This window comes from Columba livia, chromosome 1 (genome assembly GCF_036013475.1).
Source record: "Columba livia isolate bColLiv1 breed racing homer chromosome 1, bColLiv1.pat.W.v2, whole genome shotgun sequence".
In the NCBI taxonomy this organism is placed as follows: domain Eukaryota; kingdom Metazoa; phylum Chordata; class Aves; order Columbiformes; family Columbidae; genus Columba; species Columba livia.
Genome location: NC_088602.1, coordinates 168,146,243 through 168,162,716, shown reverse-complemented (window position 1 = coordinate 168,162,716; position 16,474 = coordinate 168,146,243). Strand labels below are relative to the sequence as shown.

At 38.2% G+C, this 16,474-nt stretch overlaps 2 protein-coding genes across 11 annotated transcripts in view; one reads left to right on the top strand and one right to left on the bottom strand.

Moving 5' to 3' along the window:
* The window catches only part of APAF1 (apoptotic peptidase activating factor 1), a 35,760-nt gene extending 30,174 nt beyond the window's left edge, over nucleotides 1–5,586 (bottom strand). For 6 of the 8 annotated variants that reach the window (XR_002425340.2, XR_002425341.2, XR_002425343.2 and 3 more), the window contains exons 1-4: nucleotides 5,280–5,479; nucleotides 3,581–3,722; nucleotides 3,106–3,295; nucleotides 1,002–1,199 (exon numbers count right to left, since the gene is read on the bottom strand). Coding sequence is in view for 4 of the 8 variants with exons in the window: in XM_021300164.2 (XP_021155839.2) it covers nucleotides 1,002–1,199; nucleotides 3,106–3,295; nucleotides 3,581–3,718 (526 nt within the window). In the remaining 4 variants the exon portion in view is untranslated. Of the gene's footprint in view, nucleotides 1–1,001; nucleotides 1,200–3,105; nucleotides 3,296–3,580; nucleotides 3,723–5,279 lie in introns of all 8 variants that reach the window. The other 2 variants (XM_005511705.3, XM_021300163.2) reach the window with 2 other exon arrangements.
* Nucleotides 5,587–5,668: 82 nt separating this feature from the next.
* Nucleotides 5,669–15,231, top strand: IKBIP (IKBKB interacting protein). Of its 3 annotated transcripts, XR_010468482.1 has the most exons (5): nucleotides 5,669–5,881; nucleotides 7,437–7,664; nucleotides 9,272–9,389; nucleotides 10,282–11,773; nucleotides 14,196–15,231. XR_010468482.1 is itself a non-coding variant. In XM_065043732.1 (4 exons), the coding sequence occupies exons 2-4, from the start codon at nucleotides 7,471–7,473 to the stop codon at nucleotides 14,949–14,951; spliced, it is 1,068 nt and encodes a 355-aa protein (XP_064899804.1). In that variant the 5' UTR covers nucleotides 5,669–5,881; nucleotides 7,437–7,470; the 3' UTR covers nucleotides 14,952–15,231. The 3 variants fall into 3 exon arrangements, 2 of the variants coding, with proteins under 2 accessions (XP_064899804.1, XP_064899793.1); XM_065043732.1 differs by lacking the exon at nucleotides 10,282–11,773; XM_065043721.1 differs by lacking the exon at nucleotides 14,196–15,231 and having other exon boundaries at nucleotides 10,282–12,490.
* Nucleotides 15,232–16,474: the final 1,243 nt, after the last annotated feature.

The window sequence follows — 16,474 nt, the reverse complement described above, 5'->3', positions numbered from 1 at the left end:
AAAAAACCAATATTAATTATGCTATACATTTAAAATCTGAAATATTTAATAGAAACTTACAATAGCAATCAGTAATACAATTTCAATTAAAATATAAAACTCTAAAGTCTATTGCAAGTAAACCTTGCAAGTCTACCATTAGCACAGAAGGATGGTTCTACAACTACTTTTCAAAGGAACAGGCTCCGTAGGGTGAGTTCCCACAGAGAGTTCACACTGCCACTGATGCTGCCATCCCTCTCCTCTAGAGGCCTTCCTGCCTGCCCCGTGAAAACCTCTTCTCCGTCCATCTTCCAGCTGGTCTGAATTCGCATTTACTTTGTTCACCCTGTACTACTGCAGGAGTTCAGAGTCTGGGATATGAAAATTATCCCAAAACAGTGAATAAGAAGGCATCTAGAAGAGCCAGGTGCAGCAAAGGATGCTGTAGTTTCCATTCCTACGTCATGTTTTCGAATTCCGGAGTCCTACTTTCATCTCCAAGTGTCACATGCAGGGGAAACAAAATAATTAAATGGTTTCATTTATGATCTGCTTTAAGATAAAGTGCTACTAGTGTAATCACCCTACAAATTCCTGCCATTATTAAAAGGTATGCAAAAGTTAGAGCAAGGCTTTTTAAACCCACATAGCAAAAGGAAGAATCTGAGGACTTAACAAGAAATGCCCAAAAGGAATATAAACTAAATATGGTTATTTGGCACTAACAGAAATAACAATTTCAAGTCAATTAAGGATGTATCTAGTCTCCTAAACTAAAGCAGATTCCAATGTGAAAAGCTACTCAGAATCTTTTCCCATACATTAGTAAAATATTAGTGGTCCTAGAGCACTAAATGGTCATGAACGCTGTAAGTTGCAAGCAACTATTTCTGAAGGGACCTAAAGAATTCAGAAAGCTACATGTTAAGCTACTTTCAAGATGACATCGGATACTTCACCATACGTGTCATATACCTGTAGTAATTTTTATAAAAATATAGATGTTTTTCTAAAAGTACCTTTCAAGAGCTGATGATCCCGTAAAGCTTCTGCTGTTAAAACAGTCTTCCCACAACCTGCCATTCCATAAACTGTGACCCAACCTGGATCATTTCCCAAGCAGTACAACTTCTGTTTAATAGCATCTACCAGTTTTGGCCGAGTGACAAACACAACTGGTCTCTGTGGCACACCTCCTTCGCAGAGAATCATCCTAACTAAAAACAAGAAACATCAAAATAAAAAGTAATTTCTAAATGTAATGCCTCTTCAAACCAAACAACTCCCCACCCCAGATAACTAGTGGGCTCCCTTCCGAAACTTATGCCCACAGAAATGCTGTAAAACCTACTGCACTCACAACACCAAATATTGAAAAAATACTGCTTTTTGGAAATAAATTACTTAAATGGTAACTAGCCTCCCACCTAAAATAGCATCCAAATTCATCATTGCATTTTCTGCAAAATAGTTACATCAATCCCTAGAAGTGAAAAGATAATTAGCAGCTCCAGTAGAACCTGCGGCAAACACAGGAGCTCAACATTCCAATACCCAACTGTCAAGTAAGTTCCTAAGCCAGAAGATACTGCCTTATGGATGCAGCAGAAAAGCAAACACGCTGTGAAAGGCTTTTCCTTTGCAGTTAACAGCACAGCATTGTGATCTGAGCAAGACTTCTTTGATTTAAGCTAAGATAGTACAATTTGCAACAAAGCAGGTAAAGCAATGTGCACTTTATCAGTCCACTGCTGGCCACAAAGTGGCCATGTGCAATGCCAAATTATACTGATAAGCTCTGGGAAATCTCACTCAGGTAATCAAACTTCCACATGCCTATGACACTTCTTAAAATGTAGAGTGGCAGTAAGTATGACATTTCGTCATATGCAGTTAGAAGGTTATTCCCATTAGATACTATTGAACTATTTCATGTCAGCCAAAGATGATACTGATAACAACGCAGGTAAAAGTTAGGAACTCATGTTGGGTAACTAAAAGGTCTGGTGGAGAGAATTAAGCAAGCTAATAACGAGATCAACTACTGGAATGCAGGCTGAGAGATTGAAGATTGCTCTTCAAGAGAAGTCAGAATTTTGGAGGCTACAACATCTTTTATGTTAGATTCAGCTTATTTATATACACTGTCCTGGTTTTGTTAAAAACAATTTTATCTTTCAGTGAATTTTGCCTGTCAGCTAAAGCCTTCATATTAACTGCATTTTCCTGGAGAACCAGACACATGTTTTGGTAAACCTAGCAATGGAATGCAAACTTATTGATAAGCACGGATGGACATCTCGCGAGAGGGGAGACGAGAAACAAGTGACCAAGAAACTGACCAACTGTGTATAACATTCCATTCACGTGAATACTTCATATAAAAGTGGGAGATCACGAGGATCTCGTCCCTTTTTCCCTTCTGCTTATGGCCGACATTAGGAGAGGACCTTGCTAGTCGTCCCTGCGAACTGAGGCCTAGTGACAGACTGAATCCAGCTCCGACTGGCTGCAGAGTCTAATCCAGGACTTTGGTTGCCAGCTCTGCAGTTGCTGAGACTTTCAAGATTGGTTTTGTATATTTTGTATTATTTTCTCTATTCTTATTAGTAGCATTAGTAAAATGTTAATTTTTCCAACTCTCTTCTCTCTGTCCTTCTTTCCTCCCAATCGCCTGTCCTGAGTGGAAAGGGGGGAGAGGGAGGGGCAAAAAGGGGGAAGTGGGGGGGAGAGGGGGTTAACAATACATCTGCCAGGGTTTTATTGTCATCCCGCAATCTTAATCCTCGACATACACAATTAAAAGTCTTTTCTTCACATAGAACAAAAACGTTATCATTTAGAGAAAACTGAGTGAGCTTCAGGTTTGCTGTCTTCTCAAAAACACATTATTAAATATGAACATTTTCAAGATGACCTATGAAAGTCACAACTGTTTTAACTCTCCTGCCATATTAAATACATGACATATAGATAGACTGACTACCACACTACCAAAACAAGTGAATGCACCATCTACTCCTTTTTCATTGGAAGAAGTATTACAGATAGTCACTTAGCAAGGAATAAAAAATGCAACTTGTCTTTGCCTTCAAGCACAGAGATTGCCTTAGTTATACTAACCATCTGAAGTCATTCCATCCATTGAAGTCTTCCCATTATCAGAGGAGATGGCAGGGATGCCGTCCTGAAGAAGCTCAGCAAGATCTCTGTACCCTTCATGAAGCAGTGCATTATAAAAGGATCTATATGAATTATTATCTTTTGTAAGAATAATGTTTATTAGCATAGCTGCTTGCTCCTTCTGTGTATTCTAGAAAAAAACATTAAAAGAGATGTTATACAAAACTAAGAGACCTCGGAAACCATCTAATCTATCACTCTGTCGGTTACAGACTGTTTATGGTTACAGAAATAATAGCCTTCAACTTGACCAAGCCCTTAACTTTATAAAGTGCAATAAAATCTGCATGTTACACATATACTAAAGAATTTGCTGAATCCAGGAATGAGATAGACAGAAATTATTATTTTCAAAAAGGATGATAAAACATGTGAGTAGACTAGGAAGATAAATAACAGCGAGAGATGACTCTACCTGTTGCTTCACTCTCTCCTCCTCCTCTAATGTTAGTACTTCATCAGAAATCATACAATCCATAATATAAGAGGTCTTGATGTCTTTTTCCAAGGCTTGGCGATTCTTAAGTAAATAATTTCTACTTTTGACATCCATCTTTCTTTAGTGTGAAAAAGAGGAGAGGGGAAAAAAAAAAAAACAACACAGCAAAGTTGGAACCAGAACGTAACTTAAAAGTAAAAGGAAAACATTTTAAAATAGCTTATGAATTTTGACGTCAGAAAAAGTAGCAGAGCAGCTACATCACTGGAAAATACAGTGAATCTTCAGGTAAGTTCATAGCACAAACTGCAGAAAGCTAAAAACTTAAGATTTTTTTTTTTTTTTTTTTACTTTCTGTCTTTATAAAGAGACTTTCATACTACTGTTACAGGAATTTAATTATACTTTTAATTCTAGCTTAGCTGGACAGTACAGTAGCATCAAGAAAACACTGGAGAAACCTAACATCTTTCCTTTTTAACAGAGAAAAAATAGGCCTATTAATAGTTAAGTTGTAATAGATCACAAGCTACTGTGAATATGAATACTATTGTTGAAATATTACCTAGATGCCATATGTTATTATATTTAATAAAAACACCCAGCTGAGCATTAATACTAATTCATCTGACTACAGTATTTTTGATTGCTCCACCTGGAGGAACATAAATAGCTATAAAAGAAATTCAATCTTTAATTATTAACTAGACTCACAGTAAAACTTTTGTGTTCACTACATGAGTGAAAGCTTTCATTAAAAAGAAGATATATACTGCTAATTCTTAAAAAAAAAAAGAAAAATCTGAGTCCTTTTCCACATCTCTATGAATTTATGTTTATGAACACTTGCAGAACTAAAGAATAATATTCTGTGCAAGCTTCTCCTATACTAGAAACTTGCTAAACGTCTCCATGAAAAGGTCTTCTCCCCACTCACTACATCACTCAAATTTTTTAAGTCCTTGCATCATGCGCCTGGGATAACAGGATGAGAAAGGAGTTCGGTCTTGTGGCTGGCAGCACAGGGCAGAACTGTGACAGAAATAAAATCCCTCTGTACCAAATCCCATGAGATCAACTTGATGCTGCCTTGCAGTACAGGACTCTATACAAGCACACTTGAATCGATGGAAGTTGGAGCACCCAACACTGCCAATGACTGAGAAATAACTTCCCTTGTCAGCATCCAATACACAACTATACATTTGTATTCTTCCTCCACGTCATAAAAAAAAATGCCTGAAGACAAAAGAAAGTGAAAACTGTTGTCTACCGTCTAAAGTTTTTTCAGTACTGATCAGCTGCTTTGGAGAGTCCCTAATGATGAAACGCTCTCTCCGATCACACTTGAAAAACGACCAAAGGTTTCACAGGCAATTGCAGGTTCCTCCATAAAGCAGGTGCCCAGAGAAGCGTTCACCTTCTCCTTCATTCCTTGAAGAGAAGCAACTGCTGTACTGGCAGAATTTCCTATTTTCACTGAAAATTATGTGATTAGGAAAGTATTCCACCCTGTCTTTATGCCACCGCACCGCTTAGGAAAGGGGACGTGAAAGCTCCCCAGGGGAAAAACGTCCAGGTTAAGTAATAATAACAATAATCAACCCACACATGGAGTAAACACAAGGAAGCACCCGACAAAAACAAGCCACAAACGCACAAAGCAAAGGGTTACCTCACACGCCGTTATCAGCCGCAGGGAAGACGAAAGGGGAACCGGAGCGCTCAGACCCGTTAGCCCAAACCCCGCCGGGCCGGGGGCTCTGCCCGGCCACCTCCGCACCTTCCCCCGAGGCGGGGGGACAACAGCCTCCGCCGCAGACAGCTCCGGAGCCGCGGGCAGCCTCAGGGGCGCTGCTCCCTCGTCCTGTCCCGCCGACCTCACTCCGTCGGTCTCCGCCACAGCTGCTCAGCTGACGGGCGGCCCGGCGCCAGCCGGAGCCGCCGGCAGCAAGTTCTCACGTCGCCCCGAGAAGCAGACGCTGCCCGGCGCCGGGGAAGCAGCGCGCCCCAAGCGCTTCCTCCTTCCGGGCCCGCCGCCCGCCCCGGCGGCAGCCCGGCCCCCGCCCGCCCTGCGCGGAACAAAGCCCGGCGCTCCCGCGCCGGCGCAGAGACCCAGCGGAGCGGCGGGAGCGCGCCTGACGTGGCGCAGAGGCGCAGGCTGAGGGAGCAGCAGCGGGCGAGGCGCCGGCCCGAGCCGGAGGTGGGGCCGCGGGGCCTGCAGACGTGGTAACGGCCTCTCCGCCGTGCAGCTGGGGCCGGAGGAAGCGCTTAAGGGTACGGAGGGTGCGCCGGCGGAGTGTGGCAGCGGGCGGAGGGGGTGCCGCGCTGCTGAGGGAGGGGGAAAGGTGGCCCCACTGTGCTGGGGGCGTCACTGGGGCGGCGGGAGGTCGGTGGGGCTGGGGGGTGCACGCAGGCCCCCTCCTGGGGCGGGCGGGGGGTATCCTGAGAGCCCCCAGGGGATATGGAAGTGTTCTGGAGGGGCGGGGGGCAGTCGGCCACTTTCGGTGCCCCGGGCCGAGGGCAGGTTGGGCTGGGACGGACGGGGGCGAGGAAGGTGTGGGAGACGCGGGAGCCTCTGTGCGAGCTGTGACTCCCTGTGGGCAGGGGGGCTTCGCTCTGAGGCTGTCCTTGCTAAAACTGAGTTGTTGTGCCTCTGTTAAACCGTTTCCCTAACTACCATTCTGATCTCTTTTCCTTTTTTAACTTCATAATACCTGCTCTCAATCCTAAAATTGTTTTAAAAGTTGTAAAATAGCATTTCTGCTGTTTTGGGGGGAGGGCAAGAGATATTTTTTCCCTGCATACTTCAAACTCTGAGCGTGCTTTCTAGTACTGTGACTCACCAGCAGCTCCAAACTTCATGCTCTTGTGACAGATTTAGATTTTAAACAGTGCATTTTACATATGTCTGTGAGTAAATAACTATTTCTGATATTTAAATACTTATGTTTTGACATGCAATTAAGCTGCAATACTGCAAAGTGATCCAGAAAGCACATTCTTGTTTCAAACTGTGCTAAACCAAATCCACAAAGGATCTAGTCTATTCCGAGCAGTACACTGGAAGATTTTTAGGCCTAAAAATTCCACTCTGTACTTCCACTTGGTTAGAAAAGGGGCTTTTTGTGCTCTTCGAAACTGGAGGTTCATATTGCCTGAATCTATTCCAACCTTAATTTTAGCAAAGAGGAAATTAGAGCTGCTCTTTCATCTGGATGTGTTATTTCATTAATCTTGTGTGTTTTTCTATTAACTGATGTCTGTGGTTTTAGAGATGACATGAAATTATTACAGCAGAACTGTTTCTAAGTTAAATCTTGATTTGCAATCTCATTTTTAAAATTTAGAAAAGTAATTTTCCCCTTTACTGTGGAGTCAGTAATAATTTTTAAAATAATCTATTAGTAAAACATGATAGTAAAATCGCTGATGAAATAATGACAGTAATCAACTATAAAAAGAAATACCATGGTTTCAGTCCTTGTAATTTTAAGTATAACTTCAAAATGGCTTATTGTATAACAGTTGAAATATTTCTAGAAAACTGAAATTAGCTAAAGTTTGAAAAGTCAGTTCAGTTTGAGAAAATAGGAAAGAAGTGCTTTATAGTACTGAACACAAGTTTTCACACAGTCTTATGAAAGTATTGTAACATTTTACAGAAGTTTACATAACTAGAAAACTTTCAGTAAATATTTAGTAAACATTAGTAAACACTAAAATAAGCTCTTTGGGGCGTGTATTTGTGTAGCTAAAGGGCAAAAGGTTGTATTTGGGAACACTTGGAAGTAACTAGTACCTTTTGGGGTTTTTGTTTTGTTTTCCCTAGCTCTCTTTTTTGCTTCTGCTTTTTAAAACACAAAATGTCTGAAGTTAAGCAGAGGAAAAAAAGTATTTCTTCACCCAAGACCAATGAAGATCCACAAAATGTTGAGAAGCACATTAAGTGTGGGAAGCTGGCGAGCCCCAGGACCAGCAGTAACTGGAGTTCCTTTTGGATGGACTCACGCACAACCTTGAGCATAATTTCCCTTGCTGGTTGCCTAGTGCTGACCTGGTAGGTAACCCTCTAAAGTGGATTTTAATACCTTCTTTTGTATTCTATACTGTATTCAATCATTGGCAATATGCTTAGTTACTTTTTAATATAGTGTTTGTGTTAAGTGACTGTAGAAATGTTAAGGCTAGAAGGGTCAAGAAAAGAATAATAGCATTTACAAGTGTGGAAACATTGGATTACAGAGGCTTGAGCTGTTCTGTCATGTTGAAAGTTTAAAATGTGCCTTGCTCATGAATTCTGAATACCTGCTTTGGAGACTACATCTAACTGTGAAGAGCAACTTAATCCAGCAATAAGTTGAACAGGGCTCATTTGGCAGGTAATAAATAAATCAACAGTAGAAGTGGTGTTTTCTGTAAATAATTTGCTCAGCAGTGTAGTAAATTGTTTGTTGGGTAGATTCTTCAAGTAAAGGTCAAATATCTTTGTGAAAGATGTTTTAGAATATCTTGGCAGCATCAGTACCTTAGTTCCATCAGAAACTGAGCTTCTTGTAGAAATGATATGATTAAATTCTTAGAATTCTAGTGCAAGAAATGGGTCCGGATTATTACAGTCCAGACATAAAATTGAGGTAAAACTTGTTCTTATTTTGTCATCACCCTGATTTCGTTACCTTAATATTTGAGAAATGTGGAATAAAATGATTACTGATGCTTCTGCTTACTGTTTCCTGTATATTTGTTATATCTGTTTTGCTTGTATCTATTTATAGCTTGCATTTTAGCTCTTATAAGCCTATATAGATTAAGTTAGGCATTGTAGATCTTTTGAAACTTCTGACTGCTACACGATGTACTGATAAATACCAATTAATGAAAGCACAAGTATTTTAAATAAACTCTATTGTTCTGGATAAAATTGTTCTTCCACTGAGACAACCCCTTCATAGTCTACAATAAAGCTTGTTATGGGATTAATAAACATCCAGCAAAATTCAGGCCTCTTGTTTAGTTGTCTCATTTCCTTTGTATAAAGTGCTTACAGTTCAGAGAGCTCTCAAGTTCACAGTAAATGAATCTAGAATGTATATGAAGTACAGAATTGAGATCTCTAATGTCTGTTCAAAGTTAGCATCATCATGACTGTAGCTGTACAAGCTTTGTCACAATGCACTATATATTCCTGTATGGCTATAATCGAACAACATTAAACAGCCTTTCTGAATCCAAAGGCTTCTGTGCATGATTTTGTGATGCTTTGCAAGAACGTACAAATGATTTTTGGTGTGTTTTATTGCCACTGGTTAAACAATACTTCATCAATAAAATATATTGTGAGGCAATGCCCCACAAGCATGTAATGGCCTCCATGTTAGCAGTCTCATTGGACATTTTTCCTGTTTGAATGGTGTACTGTGTAAAAACAAAGCACGTCTATGGATGTTTCCTGATTTTTCTACCTCTATTGGAAGACAACTGCAGTATGAAGAGAGATCAACTTCATTTAAATGCACTTTTTTTTTCCCCTCTCCTTTATTGATCTAGCAAATGCTATGAACACAAATCCCTGCAGTAACAGTTTGCTGTGAATCAGGTCCTGAAATACTTAATATATGCTAATTATGTAGTTATATTTACTATTTATTTGTTTGCAATTGGCAGGTTCCTATTTCAGCAGTCAAATCAATTTGCTAATATGGAGAAAAAGTATAATTTTTTACAGCAAGAAGCTGAAAAATTCCTGGATGTGGAAAATAAAGTTAACTTAATTTCTGAAAAGGTAATAATTAACATCTTAATTGGATAATCTGTGGTGAACATTTGCTGTTGTTTTACTTTGTTGTCATTTAGTTAAATCAAACTGACTGATTTAAAATAAATTTTCATAATGTGTCTACTTGCCTGTGAATAGGCCTTTGGGGAATATTTCATGTGACTAAACATGTCAATCGATACCATTATTCAAATATGTGAATATAATGGTTGTGTCTTAGTATTTTACACATTGAACTATTTTTAAAAACTTAAATTTATGCACATAATTCATTCTATTGGTACTGTTCTGTGTATAATTCTAATACACATTGTTTAGAAGAAAGTTTACAGGCATTTCTATGTAGTAGACCTGTTCTAAAAATATGAAAGTAATAATGAAGTGGTAGTAATATTTTTTTTCATTGCTATTTTATTTTCTTTTCCATGTGTGACATTATCAAGTAGAAAGCTTGGGCTGGCTGCCAAATTACCTCCTATATCTTACAGATAATGATGGGAGTACAGCATAGTTTATGCCAGTGATGTTGGTATAGTACTGATCTCGTAATGATGTAATTTATACATGATGTAATTTCGATATTTATATACCACACTTCAGATTGCAAAATGTTGCATGGGATTTAGGTAGTGTGATATATTTTACCAAAAAAAAAGAGAATGGCAACGAAGAAAATGGCGTGTATTCTATAGAAATTCAACAGCAAACGTACTCTTTTCTGTGATTTTTTTCATGCTGGGTTAGCAAAAATTTAAAGATGAAATACGAAAATGAATCATACAGGAGCTTTGTAACAAGTAAAGTGGCTTCTAAGGGACTTTATTCTCTGTTAAATAAATGCAAGTGGTTTTCTATTTTGTTAAATAGACATGGACGTTGTTTTGTGTTATAAACGCAGCTTGAATCTTCTGAAAGTATCCTACGAGAAGCTGCCTCATCCATATCTGTGATGCCTGAGTTTGAGCAGGAAATATCTTCTCTTCATAACATCATAAATGATATTCAGAACAATGAACAGACTCTCTCTATAAAGATGCAGAGCATTAATGAGAAGTTCCAAAATGTTACAAGTTCCTGGAGAAGAAGCTTAGATGAAATGAACACAAACACGAGTGTTTTAAAATCTGAAGCAAAGTTCATACATACAGAAGTTACTTCCCAAATTAATGATGTTGACCAAAGAATTAAATCCCTTTCAGAAAGAGTAAGAGATCTGGAAGACAGTACAGCCAGAAATATTAAAACACTGAAAAGGCAAGAAGATGACGAATTCTCTAGAGTTGAACAAAAGTTGGACTTGCATGCAAGGGCAGTTGAAAAACTAGAAGAAGAACAGAATAGTCTGGTAGCCAAGGACACAGACCTGAATCAGAAACTTGCGAACTATGAACCTAAAATTGAGGAGTGCAAGACCCATTTGCCAACAATTGAAAATGCTGTTCACTCTATTCTTAGATTATCAAGTGAATTGCTAAGCATGGAGAAAAAGATTAAGGATGTGACAACACAGCTATATACTGTGGAAAATGATATGTTGAAAATGGTTTCTGATACAATAGCCATGCAAAAGGTTCTCGAAGGCATACAGCACAATGACAGCATATTGAAAGTGCAAAATGAAACAGTAGTTTTAGAAGTAGTGCATGACCAGAATGAGGATAAGTGAATTTGGACTTGAGGTTTTCATTTATGGAAGAGCACTGTAACTTATTACAAATGTTACTTCAACATATATTAAGGATAGCTGAAATATTGTCATTAATTTAAATAGCATTGGATCAGAATGAAAGGCAAATTAGAGGGCAGAGATCAAGAAATACTGTATTGAAGGAGGAGTGTTTTCTTAAGGCTAATTTTTAGCTTATTCGTTAAGTTTTTTATTAAAAAGGAATTTGAAGCAAAGTGTTTAGATTTAAGGAAAAAAAGTCAAAACCAGAGACAGAGTACAATTTATATTTAATTTTCAATAGTTTTTTATATTGTTACTTTTTGTGTTAACATTCGATTGTAGCACAATGAACAATTACGTCCTTCTCTCTAGGCAAATATATACATATACCTCACTTTTAAGGTATTATATACCATAATGTTTTTTGTGCTTCCGGTACAGCCTTCTCAATAAGTACATTTTTAACATCTGAAGTTTAGATACAACAGCATTATAGAAAAGAGTAGTAAAGTACCTCTTTACTGAGAACTTTGTCTTGTACTGGCATTTATAAGCAGGGTGTTGCATAGGAGCTGTGTTACCTTTTATTTATTCGACCCCCTGCAAATAGCCTCCTTAGACCTCATTTCCAGCCTTTTCAAACTTCCTAAAATCACTGGTGTGGTTTTGTTCTGCCATTGAAGTTGTTTGACTACATATGGACTGAAGCTCTTATTAACAGGTATTCCTGTTGGATCATCTTCCATCATTTAATTTGCAAGTCTGGTGTGATCAGACACTGTATTAGTTTGGGAGGATGGGGAGTTGTAGGTTGTTTTGTTTTGGTGGTGTTAGAAACAAGTTTTAACCTTTTATTCTGAAGAATTTTCTCTGTTAGGCATGACATGACATGTCTGGTATTGCTTTGCATTTCAAAGGGAAAAAAGCAGTGTCACATTGTTTCCCAAAGCTTGAAGCAAGAGATGCAAAAGCAATTAAAGCCATGGAGTTTGTACGTGGGGGTATGGAATATCTAATTTATCCATAGATTTACTTATACAGGATGTAGTTCTGTAGCTGTTCATTGAAATTTGGATCTCGGGACCACCATAATTTTGTGTTTACAGACTTATGTCTTGAAAATTTCCTGAACTCAGGAAAGGAGATTGCATAATAGACAGTATGAACCCACAGCATTTATGACTTAATCGGGTTTAAGTTAAATTATTCTGGTTTTGTACACTCATTTATCTAGAACTCCACTGAAATATTCACTGAACAGTTAATGCTGCCTTCTCAAGACACTATTAAACCAGCATTTCTCAGTGTTTACTAGTTTCATATATTTATTACTTTTGTATAGATTTGTATCCATTTACAGTCTTATTCAATAAAAATATATTGTAGTAGATTGCCCTGTCCTGGTGGAAATTCTAAGTCAAAATAAATTGCTCGCCCAGAATGAGTATGGAATAAATACTTCAGTGTCCCATTAAGAAATACTATCCTATATGGAAATGTTATTTTAAAATACTTTTCATAAGTGTGTTCCAGTGTGTTTCTAATTCATATTGTAGGAAACAATTCTTTTCTAAATATAATAGGCCCAGGCAGGATCTCTTGGCAAAGCATATTTTAATAACGATTTTGCAAGACTGGGTGTTCTACCTAAAGGTAGGCACACCTATTAGGGTAAAAAGCCCCTGCTTATATCTCCCCAAAATCCCGGCCGCAATTTCCCTCCCTGTTCCCCATTGGCTGGGTACTTCAGGGTTTACAGACTATCCTGACACACACAATACCCTTCCCCTTATCAATCTATTTAAGATATGGATTCCTGGTACTTTGGCTACACTTCCCCCTAAATTAACCTATCAATACAGGTATCGGTATGTATACAGGTGTCGGTACCTTTTCCGGGAAGAGACTGTGTATTACATTAAGAATTCATAGTCTGATGTCTCTGGGTCCTTCTCCCCTGCTAGGGTCAGGTGCCAGGTCCTCAGTTATGTAAAAACAACAGTTCTTCGTTAAATGTTCCTTACAATATATTTTTGGGGGAGGGTGGCTAAATGATCAGTGGTACTCTCCTCAGTTCAGTGTCTTTCATCAACCTCAGCTATATTGAAACCTGAATGTACATGAGATCGAACAGAAAATCCTCATCCTTTGAGGGCATTGACTAGGAAACCAGCACAACTCTCCACAACCTACATTTTAGTGTTTTGTTTTTAAACAGTTCTGTGTTAGTGAGGAATGACCAATACTATTAGAAACTTATAAATACTTACTTGGTGGTATTTTTACTACTCGTGTCAAGAAAAGGATTAGTATGAAACTAATTATGGCCTCTTAGCATGTGTTTCAGCTTGCCCCTTTGGGGTGTTTTTTCTCTCCAAAGTTCTACGCTGATTTATTGGGGAATAAAGAGGATAGTATCACTCAGATATTTTCCTTTCATTCTCTCAAATTTGAAAACCAAGACCCAATTGTTTTTCTTTTAAAAAAAGTGAACTAGCAAATTAGAAAATTCAGCCAAAAATCCAACAGTAGCATGAATGTTCTCTTGTTAATGTAACTTTTACGGGGGCAGGCTGTTTAAGTGATGTTTTTCCTGTGAAGTATTTTGGCGGCTATTTAAACAAAATGGAACTATGCCTAATTCTTTGGGCTTTTTCTTACGGGAATGCCGTGTCCAAAATACCTATTGTGATTGCCAAAATAAAAACACATCAGTTAATTATGGTCCATGATCTTTGGATAAGGGAGTTTTAAAGTGGGCATCTTTCTAAAATGTTTCTGAATTCCTTTCTACACGGGTCTTTCTGGATCATGCAGATTATATAGGTTTAATACAAAAGTTTCCGTAAATCAGAAGATCGCATTTGCTGACGTGTGTTTTCAGAGGTCGTGCTGGAAAGTCATATAGCACCTTCTTGTAATTTTTGTTATCATAGAAAAAGTAGTAGCATTTGAATTTTTTATGTATACTGAAAAGAAAAGAAAAATTGGTTGTGTTGCAACAGTTTATTTTGTAAAGACAGGGTTTGTGCTCAATTTCAATGTCAGGATAGTAAAATATTTCTATTAGAGTGTAGCTTTAACTGTTATGTGAGTTTTTAAGCTAGAAATCGTGTCAAATATTTTTATTTGTATCCCTCTAGTGTGAAAAGACTTGGAACTTAATGGAACAGCTGGAAGATCTTAAAATAATTTCTCACATTAAACATGTGCAGGAAGATACTTCTACAATGAAAACGTGGTCTAGCAGCATAGTTAAGAAACAAGAAGAGCTGCAGAAGAATTTAACATCCCTTTTTAATGCAGTTTCAGGTGTTGAACAGAATGCAGCTTCTGCATCAAAAAACATAACTTTGACAATTGTGACCGTAAAAACTGACATAAGGCGCATTTCGGGCCTAGTCTCAGATATGACTGCCCTGGCAGATTCTTTGCAAACGCTAGAGGATAAGGTAGAAAAAGGTGAGAAGAAGACAGTAAAAAGTATAGGTGACCTGCTTACCAGTAGCATCGACCGAAGTGCAAAGCTACAAAGCTTGGCGTCCAGTAACGCAAGAAGAATTGAGCAACTTAAGACAACATTATCTGAGTTACGGAGTGATTTTAACAAGCATTCGGATAGACTTTTGGATCTTGAAGGTGACAGAGCAAAAGTTCTGAAGACAGTTACATTTGCAAATGATTTAAAACCCAAGATGTACAAACTTAAAAAGGATTTTGCCATCTTGGAGCCATTAATAGGTGACCTAACACTGAGAATAGGAAGATTAGTGGAGGATATTTCACGACGGGAGAAGGAAATCGCTTTACTGAATGAGAAACTGACCAATCTAACAAGAGTTCAGACTCAGATCAAAGATATAAAAGATGAAATAACCCAGATTTCAGAGATGAACTGATCACTGTGAAATGACTTTGCCTAAAGAGTAGTACTACTTGACAAATATGAACTCCACGTGTAGTTTCAAGAAGACAGACAGTATTTAAAGGCTTCACTTAGAAGCAAACCAAAACTTGACTAGAGATTTGTCCTCTTCCTTCAAAAAGGACAGCAAAAAGCCATACTGATTTCAAGGGACATGCTATAATGTGAGAAAAAAAAGTCTCTCTGCATGTATTTGTCCTTCTGAAGGATGACAGATGTTATATTTAATAAATTGCTTGTTTTGTACAATGAAACAGTGTTAAAGCATAAAATGTTGTTCTTACTTTTGAATTTGCTTTCATTAAGAAAGCGGGACCCAAGACTGCCACATCTTCAGCTTTACTTTCCTGCTTCAAAGGAAGAAATAAAATTGTGGTTTCTAAGACAGAGTTAAACAAGAGTTAGTCAAACTGCTGTAGCAATTTAATATCTGTCTCAATATATTCACTCTATGACTTTTGTAAACCATAGCACTTTTAAAAATCAATATTTAAATAGGTAAATGCAGTGAAGCAAGCAATGCCTAGAAATATTGCTGATGCCTTGCAAAAAGTTTGTCACGCATTTATTTGGAGTATTTGTATAAGGTTTTCTGTGAGGCTTTATTAAGTTTTCCTGTAAATTATAATTACTGTGCAGCACTGTTAGGTCTTTGAAACACAGAACTCTGTATGGGAACAATGCTTTGAAAGACCTACTAACCCCACTGATGGCTTTCTCACTGTGTCACTGTATCTGTTCAGAAATCCTAACTGTTATTCTTTGTTTCTTAGCCTACAAAATACTGTAGTGAGCAGCAGAATTAGCAAAGAGAAGCTACTGAGGTCCCAAAAGGTTAGACTGATGTGAGCCACTGGCAGTATTTCTGTGGTCAAGAACAAGACTTTAAGAGATATGAGACATCTGAAAACACAGTAGGTGGTAGACTGGTAACAAAATAATGGGAATGGCTTTAGCAGACGAAAGGGGGGAAGCGTATTAAATAGGAATAAAAATTACTATACCAATTAGGAGAGACACAGCAATTCAGAAAATCCCTGCAAGTGAAGTGATACCAAGAAGCATCCAGTAAGGCCTTTATAACTTCTCACTTGTTGAGTTGGTCACACCTGAACATCTGGCATGTGAGTGTAATGAAGATATAATAGAACCATTCCTCTCCCTCACTATTCCTTATTCAGCATTCTGTATCTTTCAGCCTGCTTCACGTTGCTGGTCTTCCATACCTTGCTTGCTTTGTTACCTTCACCCTCATATGCCTTGTTTCATCAAGTTTTCCTCTTTTTGGTACAGGTTCATTCCTACCTCCCAGTTTTCATTTACCCCTTTCCAGCCCACCTGACAGACCACAAGGATAAACGTGTCAAAAGAAAAGATTTTCTAGAAGTCATCCACAGATACTATTTACCTACCAGTGTCCTTTTGCTCTTCCACAAAAATTCTTGAGCAAGCTCCTGAAAATAACCAAATGGCATTTGAAGGAGACAAAAACATTAA

What these genes read in the sequence shown, in the direction of transcription:
- IKBIP (XM_065043721.1), top strand. Translation starts at nt 7,471, where the DNA reads ATGTCTGAAGTTAAGCAGAGGAAAAAAAGTATTTCTTCACCCAAGACC. An exon ending in GGTTGCCTAGTGCTGACCTG is followed by an intron (nt 7,665 to 9,271) that starts GTAGGTAACCCT and finishes TGCAATTGGCAG; the next exon opens with GTTCCTATTTCAGCAGTCAA. An exon ending in TTAACTTAATTTCTGAAAAG is followed by an intron (nt 9,390 to 10,281) that starts GTAATAATTAAC and finishes TTATAAACGCAG; the next exon opens with CTTGAATCTTCTGAAAGTAT.